The sequence below is a fragment of the Dermacentor variabilis genome, unplaced genomic scaffold, assembly GCF_050947875.1.
Source record: "Dermacentor variabilis isolate Ectoservices unplaced genomic scaffold, ASM5094787v1 scaffold_12, whole genome shotgun sequence".
Lineage (NCBI taxonomy): Eukaryota > Metazoa > Arthropoda > Arachnida > Ixodida > Ixodidae > Dermacentor > Dermacentor variabilis.
In genome coordinates this window covers 7,115,996-7,131,587 of record NW_027460280.1, presented here as the reverse complement: position 1 = coordinate 7,131,587, position 15,592 = coordinate 7,115,996, and the positions used below count along the sequence as shown (strand labels likewise).

Here is a 15,592-nt window from a genome sequence, read left to right as displayed (position 1 = left end):
GCCACTTGCAGCGCTTGAGGCGCGCACCAGTTCGTCTCTCCGCAGCGCTGCCGTTTGTGCTCGCCGGATCAAGTTCGACAACATCGATGATGACAACGGGCTGCGTGGAAGCGAGCAAGTGGCACAGTGATACTTAGACAACTCCCAGAGACGTTTCTGCCTGAATTTCGTTCCTTTGGTTCCTCATTGTGAAACTCAACAATGAACGCACACGTTTTTCTGTGTGCCAAATGTGCAACCGCAAGAAGCGTATACACGGCGAATGTGTGTCGCTGTGTGGATGTCTGGCTACTTGAGATATCGATGACCGTATGTACAAGTGCTTTTCAGTGAGCTGCTCTTAGTTGGTGAGCCATGTAGAGCCAAGTGATGCGCAAAGCATGACATTTTAGTACGTGTTACACTTCCTGAGAGCATAGTGTTTTTAATTTGCCGTTGGTGTTGAAAAGGCTATTGACGACAATTTTTTTGACGCGTCTTCCTCTAGATTAGATGCACGTTAACAAGAACCACTTTCCTTTACGTAACAGGACAGGTTTGGCGTTTACGGTTGCTTCATAGCAGCGCAAATTTACTCTGTCTGAGGATCGTCAAGTTAAAATGTGGAGTCTATTTTCGCATGCATAAAGTACATCGGAGAAAATGATCTGTTACCTCTTACTTCACTATCGCAGAACAATTCGAAAACAGTAAATGCGTTTCCTATGAATATTTCATGTTTAATGGCGCAAGGGCCAGATGTGGCCAAAGAGCGCCATGCTAATGTATAATGAGTTCGCAGTGCCTCATGGGTTCTATGATCTTAATGCGCCGTGGCTGTAAAGGGGCCTAAAAGAGTTGATGCAAATTCCATAAAATGTACGAGTAATAAAATTATGGGAATGACTACTGGCGTGTACTACGAACTATAAAATGTATTGAGAAAGAATGATGTAATATATAAAATATGTTATTGTCTAGATGTATAATATTGTCTAGAGCACGACTGCCTCACCGGGGCCCTTGAAACGCAAGGGCCTAGAGGCATGTGCTATACAGAGAATCTATCCTAGCGATATTCTCTAGAAAGAGGATGCGCTATGAATGGGCTTGAACATGCAGCAAAACATCTTTTAAAGAAAGCGAGGATTGCTTTGGTCTTAAAAAGCGGTTCTACACCAAGAAACATGGCCGGATGCAGAGGGACGTGATGGCTGTATGCAAAAGGAAAATGTTTTCTCCTGTCTCTTTCGGCTTCCCGGCACTCCAGGAAGACATGGAGGGCGGTCAGCCGGTCGCCACATCTACCGCAGGTTGGTGGCTCGTTACCAGTCAAGAGAAAGTTAAGAGTGCCAAATGTGTGTCCTATTCTCAGTCTAGTGAATAGGACATCTGTTCTTCGTGTTTTCGTATTTGGGTGCCAGAAACCTAACTTCGGCTTAATTAGCTGAAGCTTATTACTTGTTTCAGCGTCCCACAAGCGTTGCCAGTGGCTTCGCAGTTTTTTTCTTAGAAAAGGCTTCATGTCTATGGCAGGGACAGCAGCAGAATGAATACCTTGCGATGCTATTGATTTGGCGATCTCGTCGGCAAGCACATTTCCCTCGATTCCTCTATGGCCAAATACCCAGCATATTACTACATGCCTATGTGATAAGTAGATGTCACATAAGAGTGAGTAGAGTTCATTGAAGACAGGATTCGTTTGCTTTTGAAAAGAAATGAGTGCTTTTACAAGACTTAGCGAGTCGGTGAATACGACGGCTTTCTCGAGTCTCAGTTTCTTTATATGTTTGACTGCACTCAGTACTGCGTAGACTTCTTCAGTGAAGATACTTGTTATGGGGTTCAGCACGTCAGATTCAGTAAAAGAGGGACCAACAGCAGCGAAGTGGAACGTTCATTTCTTCGATAAGTTCTCTTACACGTATTGAGAAAGGTAATCTCAAAGAGGGTCTATTACGAACAAGTGTTTCCCACGTCAATTCGTTAACGGTTGTGAAACACGGATGTTCCTTATAAGAACGCACTTTCAGAAAATACGTAAAGCTGATGTATGTTCTCTGAAAATGGAGTGACCCCTCATCTGACTCGACATACAGACTTTCAACAGGGCTTGTTCTAAATGCGCCAGTGGCCAGGAGGATTCCCAGATGGTGAACAGGGTCTAGCGCGCTCGGGGCGGCAGAGTGATAAACTACGGCACCATAATCAAATCTTGATCGAACTAGGCTCTTGTAAAGATTCAGTAAACACTTCCTGTCACTACCCCATGTTGTGTGTAATAGGAGTTTAAGTAAGTTCAGTGTTTTCAGACATTTTGTTTTTAGATATTTTATGTGTTGAATGAAACTAAGCTTGGAGACAAGTATATTACCTAGAAATTTGTGCTCTTTGTTAAAAGGAATTTGTTGTCCACCCATTTCTAGAAAAGGATCTGGGACCAGGCCTTTCTTTCTTGCGAAGAGAACACAAGAACTTTTGTGGGGGGTTGATTCTAAATCCATTTTGATCTGCCCACATGGACACCTTGTTTAGGGCCTGCTGTACCTGTCTCTCGCTGACTGTGAGGTTGCAGGATTTGAAACCTATTTGTATATCGTCCACGTAGACGGAGTAGAAAATAGCTGGTGGTAAAGATGCACGAAGCGTGTTCATCTTTACGACAAAGAGCGTGCAGCTGAGTACGTCACCCTGGGGTACCCCGGTTTCCTGTGCGAATGTACGCGACAGTGCAGGACCTATTTTCGCTCGAAATGTACGGTTCTCTAGGTAGCTCTCTATAATATTTAACATACTGCCGCGGATACCTAGCGCGGAAAGATCGCGCAGGATTCCGTACCGCCAGGTTGTGTCGTACGCTTTTTCCATATCCAGAAATACAGATAAGAAGGATTGCTTGTGCACGAAGGCATCGCGAATGCCCGCTTCGATGCGCACAAGATGGTCGGCTGTAGATCACCCTTCCCGAAAACCACATTGTAATGGATCAAGCATTTTACTGGACTCTAGGAGATGTACGAGACGGCGATTGATCATTTTTTCAAAAAGCTTACAGAGGCAGCTCGTAAGCGCTATAGGACGGCAGCTGGTAAGCAATGAAGTGTCTTTACCATGCTTCAAGACAGGGATCACAATAGCCTCCTTCCATTTTGATGGGAGATAACCAGCAGCCCAGATAGTATTGAGAAGTGTCAGTAGCGTGGTTTGTGTGTCGGAGTGCAGGTGTTTAAGCATATCATACACGATTCTATGGGAGCCCGGTGCAGAGCTCGGACATGCTGATAAGGAAGCTTTGAGTTCAGCAATGGTAAAAGGACGATTATAAGGATCGTTTAGCATGCATTTTCGATTCAGAGGCTTGATTTCTTCCATTGCTTTATATTTAAAAATGTTCTCCGAATAGTGAGTGGAGCTAGACACGCGCTCGAAGTGTTCACCGAGAGCATCAGCCTGGTCTTGCAGGGTATCGCCTTGTGTGTTTCCCATAGGGAGGGAGTACGTTTGTCGCCCTCTTATGCTATTAACCCTGTTCCAGACTTTGGCCTCGTCTGTATACGAGTTGATATCCGATAAAAGCTTCTGCCAACTCTCTCTTCTGGCCTGTCGGCGCGTTCTCCTGCCTTCGGATTTTGCTTTCTTAAAGTTAATAAGGTTCTCCGCAGTGGGAGAGGCGCATAGGAACCTCCACGCTTTGTTTTGTTTCTTACGGGCGGTCCTACATTTGTCGTTCCACCACGGGACGCGCCGTTTGCCTGCCAAGCCACTTACTTCAGATATGCATTTAGATGCGGCATCTATAATGAATGCTGTAAAGTACTCCACAGCAGCATCGATTTCTAAAGAAGACATATCAGCCCACGAGATACTAGTAAGAGTTCGGAATTTCTTCCAGTCACCTGTCTCAATATTCCACCTAGGAGCATGTGGTAGATATTCGTTTTCTTTATATGTTCTTAGTAGTATGGGGAAGTGGTCGCTCCCGTAAGGATTGTTGTTAACTTCCCATTCAAGGTCAGACAGTAGTGATGGGGAAACTAGGCTAAGATCTATTGAAGAAAAGGTTCTGTTTGCGAGAGAGTAATATGTGGGTTCCTTCTTATTCAACAGGCACGCACCAGAAGAAAAAAGGAACTGCTCAACAAGACGTCCTCGCGCATCTATACGAGGGTCGCCCCACAGGTAGTTGTGTGCATTGTAGTCGCCAAGAACCAAATAAGGTTCTGGCAATTCATCTATAAAGGACTGAAATTCATGTTTGCTTAGTTTGTGATGTGGGGGTATACAAAGCGAGCAAATAGTGATAAGTTTGTTTAGCAGAACAACTCGCACCGCCACTGCTTCAAGGGGCGTTTGTAGCTGTAAAGGTTGACAGGTTATACTTTTATGAGTGACAATCGCAACACCACCCGATGATGCGACGGCATCATCGCGATCTTTGCGAAACATAACATACGTTCGGAGAAAGCTTGTGTGTTTGGATTTTAAGTGTGTTTCCTGTAACCACAGCACTTTTGGATTATGTTTGTGGATGAGTTCTTGCACATCATCAAGGTTTCCAAGAAGACCTCTGACGTTCCATTGAATTATTTGTGTATCCATTTTTAAAGTAAATTGGTGCTGTGCATACAGAAAAGGAAGTGATGCCTTATGTTACAGAGCTCTTTCGAGGCCCTGTAATCGGGGTCTTGCCCTTTCTGGAGCGTTCGAGGGAGCCTCGCCGCTCCTTAGGCGCTTGGCGCGCCGTGAGGGCAGGTGTAGTGTCCATTGCCTCTTGTGAGGCGCCGGACACATGCTCTTGCGAGCGAGAAGTTTTCCGTGAGAGTCCCGCCTCGGAAGGCAAGACCCCTGCGCCCACCAGCACGGAGGTCGATGGGGCTCCCTGAGAGATTTGGCTGCGCCCGCTGTGGCCAGCGCTGGAAGGGGCCGGGGAGGTTGGGGCAGCCACGGCTGCGCCCACCTTCGGGGTTGATGGTCCCTTCTGCTCGGTTAGTGGAACAGCGCTAGCTGCGACCACCGTGGGGGCAGAAGGCTAACTGCCGACTCACTGCTTGTATGTCGGACAGCCGCCGGAGGCCGTTGTGACGCTGCCCCCTGACGCGCCACTTCGGCAAAGCTTTTCTTTGGCAGGTATGCTACCCGCCTTCGTGCCTCTTTGAACGATATATTTTCTTTCACTTTTATCGTTACAATTTCTTTTTCCTTCTTCCAGGAGGGGCACGACCGCGAGTACGCGGCGTGATCCCCGTCAGTTTACATAGTGGGGAGAGTTCTTACAAGCTTCAGTGGCGTGTTCAAGGGCACTGCATTTCGCACAGGTTTGACGGCCTCGGCAGCTCTGCGAACTGTGCCCGAAACGTTGGCATTTGAAACATCTGAGGGGATTTGGCACATATGGCCGGACACGGAGCTTGATGTACCCGGCCTCTACAGACTCGGGCGGAATACTTGAGCCGAAGGTGAGTATAAGGTGTTTGGTCTTGATTTCTTTGCTGTCACGCCTGATCTTAATTCTTTTAACATTGATAACATTCTGGTCACTGAAGCCCTTCAAGAGTTCATCCTCAGTGAGCTCCAGCAAGTCATCGTCCGAGAAAACACCGCGGCTTGTGTTCATCGTACGGTGCTGGGTTATCCAAGAGGAGATCACCGCTTGCCATCCTCGACGCCTTATATACTGGACCAAAGACTTCAGTCGATGTCTTAGAAACAAGGAATGGTGATATTGTTCGAACTGGTTTAGGTTGTTTTTCAGAGTGGATTACGTGAAAACGAGGGAAGGATTCTTTTTGCCGACCAAAAAACTGGAATACTTCATCGATGCGCCCTCTTTTCTGAGGGCGATCAAGAAGCGGAGGGAAGGAGGTTGCCATAAAGGGATTGAATTTTCAGCAATAACGCCAGCCACCCACCGTGGAGTCCTACAAGGGGACGCTACAGGGACTGTAAGAACAGGTCCTGTAAACGCCAGCTGTACGTCATCACTATAACCAAATATGAAATAACCTAGGTTGGCTATTCCCACAGGGTTAACCCTTGCTGCCTGGAAAAAATAGAAGTAAAAGGAAGCCAGGAGAAGACAGGAAAGGTGGAAAGTCAGAGAAAGACGAAGGCTAGAGCGAGGGAGAGAGACAGGAAAAGGCAACTGCCGATTTCCCCCGGGTGGGTCATCAGTCCGGGGGTGCCGTCTACGTGAAGCAGAAGCCAAAGAGGTGTGTTGCCTCCGCCGGGGGCCTTAAAGGTCCGAACACCCGGCATCGGCTCAACCCCCAGGATCCCCCTTTCCCCGGACACGGCTAAGCCGCGCACGGCTACACGCGGGAGGGTCCAACCCTCGTGTGCTCGAGTACGTGGTGTCGCCACACACCAAACGCCTGCTGACGCAGACGCCCCTGCGGGGATGCGTTTCCTATGAAGTAGGTGCTGCACTGATCCCACCATGACTCCATGTGGACTCCATGACTCCAGGATTATTTTAAATGTCTAAGCATGTCTATGCTTACCCAGCAGAAAACACTTCTGCCCGTCCGTCCCGTAAGAAGGTGGCTTTCAATATATAGCCCGTAGGGGCAGCAAGCGACTTTGTGCTGGGTGTAGCCTCAACGCGAATGAAGCGGCGAGAACACAGGGCTCACGAAGCACACACGCCCCCCTTTCGCAGATCGCTTTCGTGATATGGGCCCGCGCGTCTCTCCAACTCGAAGCAGCGAAAACATAGCGCGCGGAGCTATCAGCAGTCGGCACTCTCTGTCCGCATCGCCAATCGCTTTCAAGACACGGTCCGCGCGGCGGTATCATATACGCAGCAGCCGCTGGAGCACGTTTGATCGCGGTCCATTGACGCGCTTGCGTAAGGCGCTAAAGAGTGATAACGGCTTATAATGATCGGAACGTCATCAGCGCAACTGGCGCAGTTACATGCATTACTTCGCTTGGGTTATCGATTCACATTGCACCGGCGTCCGCACCAATTCGTGTCCCCGCAGCGCTGTCGTTTGTACTGGCCGGATCAAGTTTCATAACATTGATAATGACACCGAGCTGCGTGGAGATGAGCAAGCGGCGCAATTTTTACGCATACTTAAACAGCTCCCAGATGGCTTTCCGTGTAAAGTTTTGAGAGTGTGCGTACCTCCTAGAATACAAGTTTTACGGGCTATCAAATTATCGGAGCGAAAATCTACGAGGGCTTAATGCGCCTGACATAACGTAAGAACTACGTGGCTTGAAACTGTTTCTGCAGAGCCCCTCCAACAACGTTTCGGCCACAGGTTGCAGCCTGGCAGGCGAGCTCACAACTGCTAGCATTCCTGGTGAGACGGCTGTATGGCACGGCATAGGCATGCCCAGCGTGTGTACCCACTAACGCATACACTAACGCATACTGTATCCTACCAATCACGAAAATTCCATCGTGGGGCGCGCCGACTGAAGAATGTTACTGTTTAAAGTAATAAAAATGTTTACAACAATTTTATACGCTTGCACCATTTTCTGGTATGGAACCATTTTTATTTTTCTGGTTCGGTCACATTCCAAAAATAACAAGTCGCGTGCAGTTCGTGCCAAAATACGCGTACATGGTCACAGGGCAGCGTCAAAGAGTTCATCCACGCCTTGCACGAGGGATCGAGTCCTGGCCACAGCGGCCGCATTTGAACAGGGGCAAAACGCGAAAAGACCACGTTAAAACACCCCAGGTGGTCCAAATTTCCCGAGTCCCCCACTACGGCATGCCTGATAATCAGATCGTGGTTTTGGCACGTAAGATCGCATAATTTAATGAATTAACGAAACCACGCCTTGCTCGAACAGAGGCCGACGAAATGCCATTTGTAGAAACCGACTAAGCTAAACAATGTTGTGCGATACAATTGTGACATGCACGCTATTGTGACAATCCTGATATGCATGTAAAGCCGGCAAGCGAGTGCTGCGCTGGCGAGTAATCTATAACAATCTCTGCAAACTTGTGTAAATCTTAGTGAAATAGCTAGTATTTGGCATTATCTAATGCTTGCATTTTACAATCATTGCCGGTCCATTTACGTATTTGTACTAGACTATAACTAGCCCTGATATACTCCTACATAGAACAGCTGATGTTTATCAGTTAACAGCGCCATCTGAAACACAGATAGCTTGTCACATACGTGAAACTTTTCGGTGACTCAATGTCAAAGTGAAACTTTTTCCAGTGTAATATTTCTCAGTTATACAGGAAAAATAATGTCACTTCAATTAAGTATCTTTATTGCAATGAATGCACCAAGAGAGAGTCCCCTTTCCAGGCATCTGAACACTTAGCTGTAAAACTCTGCCTTAGTAGAGGGAGCCACGATGGGCTTGCAAAATGGGCTCACCTCTGGAAAGCGATCACCTCGGTACCGCAGAAGCCAGAGGTGGTGCTGTTGAAGAGGCGGTCGAGCTGCGTTCGGAGATAGTGGTGAGAAATGGCAGCAGCCGACACGTCTACTCACCTTGGCACGGTACGCATCCGCTTTGCGCACGAAGTCTTCAGCCAGGCTGTTCGACAGACTGTCGCTGAACTTGTCCCCTTCAAGCACCGTGAATGTCCCCCGGTAGACGCGCTCTGCGCACACTTCAATTAATGCTTTATCCGCTACCAATTGAATGCAAAGTGGCATGATAGGTACGCTTTCTGACAAAACGGCTAACTCAACAGCTCAAGCATGGGTCACTTAAATTTAATATCAGTTCATTTTAACATGACATTTCAGAGCACGAGGGGCGGCGATTAAAAATTTACGGGCACCTTAACGCCAATATCTTATAACGCCAGTCAGTAAAACACTGAAGAAATATGAAGGCTATCCCATTTCATCGCCGCGGACATCTAGAATATTCGCTACATGTTGAGCTGAACCATCTTTAAAATCGATCAGAGGGGGTTTCTTGCTAAAACCGCAGATCACACGAATATATTATATTATTATCGCCCATACATCTGCAACCAAAGCAACCATGCGCCTTGCTTTCGTATCTCTGTGCAGAGGAAAGAAGCCACCACGTGATCTTGCACGTGTTGCCTGCATAATCGTTGGAAAGTGTGAACGCGTGGCGCTCACCCCTTCGAACGACTCTGAAGGGAACCGACACGCCTAGTGGAGGAGTCTTCTCAGCGCAGCAGGAGCAGCGTGCCAAAGCGATATTTGATATTTCGCTCATGTTTTTGTTGGGGTGCTAGTTTAGACGAACAATCTTTATGAATTATTTTTCATGCGTTTCAGTTTCCACAGGCTTTTTTGATTAGATATAAGTAGCTAAAGAATAACTGTATTTTTTTCCACAACTAGGGTTACATTGTACTGCGCCTTGTTAGTACGAGATAAGTTGGTACTAGGGGGAACATACGCGTGCACTGTTAAGCGCTCTTACGCGTTGGAAGAAACGCGGTTTGAGTCAGTACGCGAAGCGAACGAAGCAGCTTTTCCTGTAGGATGTGCGCGCTAGGGTCGCGGCTAGACCGTATAGAGCGGGAAAAGCATCAGTTAGCTAACCGGATTTCAAAGCTAGAAACGGAAGAGCAAACAGAAGCAGAGGAAGGAAGGACAAGCTAGACAACGTAGAAATCATGCTGAGGGACACCATTTTGCAAAACAATGGTGAACGCTTCGATGCGAGCATCGCGAACGGCGCTGGCTCAAAGCACCCAGCCGGGAAGCAGTGGTGTCAATGGTGGCGGCGAAGGGGCTGACGTGCCGTCGCGGAGAGAGAGTAAAACATCTTTATTAATAATATTTGAATGGCGAGAACAGTGTGGGAGGAACCCTCAGTCCAGGGTCCCTAAGATGATTCCGGCGATGTTTCCAGCCCGTTATATCACAGCTCGGAGGACCTCGGGAGGTCCGTCGCGGTGGGCATCGTCCCACAGCTCTTTGTTGCGTATGGGGGTAAAGGAGAGTTGGCAAGGGAGGAAATAGGTTTGCAGTGCACTGAATCGTGACGTGGAAGATTGTGGGCGAGCTGTCACGGCCAGGGCAACGATCTGCACAACAGTGTGGGTAGAATTTATTGAGAGAGACAAGATTTGGAAAAGTTGCGGTTTGTAACTGGTGTAATGCCACTGCTTCCTCCCGCGAGAAGGACGGCGGTGGTGCGGCGTGGATGCGACGAATGCGTGTATAATGACGGAGTATGTCTTTGTAACGGAGCAAGGGATCCCCCCTCTCTGAACTAGTCGCCTCACCACGCCGACTCGCCCGGAGGGGAATTTCTCGGGCAACCGCATGTGCGCCTTCGTTACCCGGCAGCGAGGTGTGACCAGCGGTCCAGAGTAAGTGGATGCGAGGAGGTGTGGTTGGTGTATTTTGCGGGATCTGTTTGAGAATTTGGTGCGCCGCTCTCGGGATGCCATGTCCTGATAGGAACGCCCAGCATGCCTGTTGCGAGTCCGTCAATATATACACTTCCTCAGGAACACAGATGGCGTATCGAATTGCAAGAGCAACACCGAGAATTTCTCCGTAAGCGGCATTTGTTCCGCGCATTGCCGCAGAGTCTCTCAGGAATTCGGTGCCATCCAAAACTACCGAGGTATAGCCCTCTTGAGTGCGTGATGTGTCCGTGTATAAAGTATGCGTTTCCGGGATGTTCGCAAGCATGCGGCCAATGTATCGTACACGGGCTTTGCGCCGCCTTTTGTCATGCTCGGGGTGCATATTACGTGGGAATGGATGAATACTTAGTGCTTGGCATATCGCTGACGACAAGATCGTTGGACGGGTTTCAGACTCAAGGGGTGGGACAGATTATTCTAGCCGTGTGAGAAGATGGCGGCCAGTAGGAGTGAGTAGGAGGCGCTGGCGATGGCTGACCCAATGTGCCGCTAGCAGCTCGCTTAGTGTGTTATGTGTCCCTAAGTTAAGGAGACGGCGTGTGGAAGTATAATTCGGGAGGCCATGGGCCAGCTTCGTCGCTTTGCGAATCATTGCGTCTATGCGAAGTTGTTGCGCTTGGGTCAACCGCTGAAATTGGAGATGGTATGTAAGGCGGCTGATAACGCATGCCTCCACCAAGCGCAGCCGGTCCTCTTCTCGAAGGCCCGAGCGCCTGTTGGAGACCCTCCGGATCATGGCCAGAATTTGCTCAATCTGTCTGGATAGAAGGGAAACAGTGTAGTTTGACCTGCCATCCGCTTGGACGTGTAGGCCGAGGATACGAGCACAATTAACCTGTGGTATCGGTGTGCCATTCACGTGCACAGTGATAGGGAGAGTAGAGGAACGGCTCCGGGCGCGAATGATTATGAGCTCCGACTTTTCCGGAGCACATCTTAAGCCGCATTTTCTCGCGTACTAGGAAACTGTATCGACTGCTTGCTGCACTCGGTCCTGGATGGCTCCGTCGGAACCCCGTGTCGACCAGATAGTAATCTCATCCGCATAAATAGCGTGGGCGACATCAGGGATCTGGTCGAGTAGCGGGGGGAGCCCTGTGAGCGGGATATTGAATAGAGTAGGGGAAAGAACTGAGCCCTGGGGTGTCCCACGTCCTACAAGGCGAATCGTACCGGATCGATGCGGTCCCACTCCTACGGTGGCTGTGCGATCTGGAATAAATGCGCGTATATAGTTGTACATACGAATTCCACAGTGTGAATCTGCAACATTCCGAAGGATGAGGTCATGTTCAACATTATGGAATACCCCTTTTAGGTCTAAGACGATGAGTGCTCTCGTTTGGGCGTGCGACGGAGGTCCTATGACTTCCTCCCGCAATTGTAAAAGCACATCTTTGGCAGACAGATGAGCCCGATATCCGAATTGAGAGTTAGAAAAGAATGATTTTTCTTCGAGGAAGGGCTGCAGACGGCCGCAAGAGTACATGCTCCATGAGCTTACCAATGCAGGATGTTAGGGAGATAGGTCGTAAGTTTTTAATCTTAACAGGCTTGCCCGGTTTGGGAATCAGTGTGATGTCAGCGTGTGGCCATGTTTGGGGAAGCATGCCGTTGTGCCAGAAATCATTGAAGATATGGGTGAGGCGGTTAATATCAGCGTCACTGAGGTTACGAAGGGTGGCGAATCGGACGTGGTCGGCTCCCGGTGCCATGTTGCGGCGTAGGTCTTGTAGGACCACCCGCACCTCGTCAGATATGATGTCTGCATCGATCAATTCGTTCGCCTCGCCTGCATAAGGATAGTCAGGGTACTGCGGGGGCGGGCCTGTGGGTATGAAATGCTTCTCTAGCTCTCTGAGGAGTGTCGAGACATCGTCCCTGTACTCGTGCATTAGGATGTGCAGCTGTTGAAATGTTTTTCCCTTTGTTGTGGTTGGATCTGTGTGTGAGCGAAAAATCGACCACGTATTTGCTGTGCCCAATGTGCCTGAGAGGCGATCGCAAAATCTTCGCCAGTTATTCCTCGTAAGGATATCTGCATACTCCTGAGATTCCCGTGTAATTTGATCTATACGTTTCCTAAGTTTGCGGTTGAGGCGTTGTCGTTTCCATCGTCGTGTCGACCCTCTGCGGGTGTTCCAAAGATGAAGTAAATGCGGGTCTATGTCTGGTGTCTCGGTTGTGGTGCGCAGTGTGCTCGTGGTGGCCTCTAGATCTTGTGTGAGAGAGTCAAGCCAGCGTTCGTACCCTTGGCGCTTTGGTGGGTCCTAGCGACATTGCCTAAATTTCGCCTAATCCGTTATACGCACATTTCGCTCGGGCCTGCGCGCACCCCGTAATGACAAGGTGGTCGCCACAATGTAGTGGTCACTACCAAGGTGCTCCTCTAAAGGCCCGTGCGCAACGACAGGGCCAGTATTGCGCACGAAGGTAAGGTCAGGGCAGGTGTCACGAGATACGCTGTTGGCTATCCCAGTGGGGTGCTCTGGGTCGGTAAGCAGTGTGTATCTCATGTTACAGATGGCATTCCATAAGCGGGTCCCTTTAGCCTGCGATTTAACGTAACCCTATGCAGTATGCGGAGCGTTAAAGTCGCCGGCCACCACACAAACCCGTCCAAACCTACCAAATTCTGTTAGTAGGTGCTGAAAACAGTGCATTCGCGAACGGGGGGAACTGTATGTATTGAGTATAAACAGACTCTCGCTGCGTTTACCTTGCGTAATTATTTCCAATATTTGGTGAGGAATGTCAATGTTAGTGGTATGCATGCGGCATGTAATATGTTTCGAAACTAAGGCTCCCACAAGAGGAGAGACACCCGAGAGCGTGCTGTAGCCGGATAAAGAAGGGGCGCAATTGACTTCCTGTAAGAGGATGACATCGAGAGGGTTCGTGGATGTGGCGATATACTGCTGTAGGGAACCTCGTTTTCGGCGGAATCCCCTACAATTCCACTGCCACACCACTAGTTACTCCGCGTTACGCGGCGCCATCATCATCGCGAGAGGAAGCAGGTGGTCATGCATAGGGATGCGGGCGCCGGGTGCCCACATTTGAAGGTTGCGGCCGAGAGCCTTGGTCGGAGGGCGCGCTTTCGTTGTTACCGCTAAGCTCAGGAACTTGCATGCGTGCGAAAGTGCACTCTATACATGATTTCACTTGCTCCGTAATCCCTATTTGAAGGCCCTCCATTTGGCGTTCCATCCTGTCCAGAGGCGCCTGTATACTAGTGCGCATGTCTGCCACCAGTGCGTCCATTTGTTTTTGCAGGCGCTCACAGCGCGCCTCCATGTCACGACCTAGGCGGGCTATTTCTATTAGAGGATCGGGATTTGATAACGAATTGATAAAAGGGGAAGGGGTAGGGAGAGATTTACGGGACGGAGCGAGCTGTGGGGGACCCTCCGCCCGACCTACCTCCCTAGGCGCCTCCATTACTGTTTTCTTCTCCGGGGTCCGCTGCACCCCTGAAGGGAACAGGGTCACCTTGGCTGGGACGTTGGTTTCCAGGGCCTTCTTGTAGGGTTGTTGGGAAGATGGGGAAGGAGGGGGCCTCTCTGGGAGGCGCACCGATGCCTCGCGAGATCGGGACCGAGACTTGGAGCGGGTCCGGAACTTGCGACGGGATCTCGAACGGGTCTCCGACCGGTCTTGTCTGGTCTCCTTCGTTGGGGCGCGCGACGTTCGGTCTCCGCCGTATCTCTGGTAGTGGCCGGGTCGCTGGAGGGTTGGAGTTCATGCTGCTCTTTCTCGAGAGCTTTCCGCACCCAAGCTTTGTTCAGTGTCTGCCTAGCATGCCGCCGGCAGTTTGGATCCGCTGTAGGGTGGGTCCCCTAACAGGATCTGCAGTGTGGGGTGCACGGATGTGACGGGGTGGGGTTGTCAGTCCCGCACGTCGCACAAATGACCACATGCGGCGTTGGACAGTAATCAGCCCAATGGCCGAGCTTGTGACATATCTTGCAGACCAGTTGGCGGGGTCGACGGGGGTAGCAGCGGAGTTCTGCACCATAGAAACGCGCGTAGCGAGGCACTTTAAGTCCTTCAAATGTTACCAACGCAACGTTGGTTTGACCCATCATTCGTGCTTGAAGTATTTGAGTTCCAGGAGCCAAAAGCTCATCCACTAGCTTGGAAGACGGTGTACCGTGCAAAAGACCAGGAACAATTCCCTTGCATGAGTTGTCTGGGGCCGCAAGATATGTTGTGATGGCCGTGGATGAACACATCAATGCAAAGGGTCTCGTGTGCAGCTTTCAGCAGCGTCGCGGTGCTTCGAATTGTCGTTGTTGGCGAGATGCATTAAGCAGAACCGGCGACAACAGGTGCAGGCAAACGAGTCTACGTTAGCGGGCTTCCGGGAAAGGGAGGTGATAGCGAAGGCCAAGGAACGCATGCGGCACACAGTGGAGGAGAGGCACATAGTGGTGATAATGGGCGGAAGTGTTCGGCCTACTGCAAAGACGAGGATCAGGGATCACGAAGCTAGTAGCCAACGGGGTCACCGGCCTGCGGGTTGTTTCAAAGGAAGTAGAATTGCAGTGTGCACGATGCGAGAAGTTGGAAGGCACAGGTATGCAAATCAAAGGGCCTGCATTGAAAAGGGGAATTTTGGTGCTAGCTAAAGCAATGAATTCTACGGTCATTTACATTAACCGAGAAGTGTATCGAGCAGGCCGTGAAGGCGTTTTCATGTGTGACGGTATATACAGGGTGTTTCAGCGAACACTTTCAAAAATCTTTTAACGTTGTCTGCTGCTGATACCACAATTCTACTTCATGAGCTGCTCTACTCGAAGCGGAGGACAATACTTGCACAAAAAAAATTGAGATGCAAAATCATCTTATTAATAAAAATTCCCTAATTAAGCTTTTAACTAATTACATTATGGTCCATATTGCAATTTACAAATTATAGCCGTGAAGTTCGCAAGGCGGATCCACTTCGAACAAATTTTCATGATGACACCACTTTTCAGATATAAATTCCCGAGCTTTGCGGAGAAATGTATTGGCGTTCCAGTTAATACCTTAAGAAAACGTCGTTTCATGCACTGAAGCACACAAGTAACTGATCACGTAAGCTACACTAAAACGAAGATAGCCCAATCTATTGGAATGATTGGTACTCGTGACAAAAACGTCATCCAACCAGACACCATTGTTCGTAGTGACGTGTCAGTCAATGACAGTAACAGTACAAAAGAAGGTGTTTTGACCTTAATAGTGAAACTCAAAATTAATAGG

General features: G+C 49.3%; 1 protein-coding gene across 2 annotated transcripts in view; it reads right to left on the bottom strand.

Annotated features, from left to right (window-relative positions):
- The window catches only part of LOC142566308 (uncharacterized), a 951,081-nt gene that overhangs the window by 672,286 nt on the left and 263,203 nt on the right, over positions 1–15,592 (bottom strand). For both annotated transcript variants that reach the window (XM_075677216.1, XM_075677215.1), the window contains exons 4-5: positions 8,460–8,572; positions 8,343–8,407 (exon numbers count right to left, since the gene is read on the bottom strand). In XM_075677216.1, coding sequence (XP_075533331.1) covers positions 8,343–8,407; positions 8,460–8,572 — 178 coding nt within the window. The remainder of the gene's footprint in view (positions 1–8,342; positions 8,408–8,459; positions 8,573–15,592) is intronic.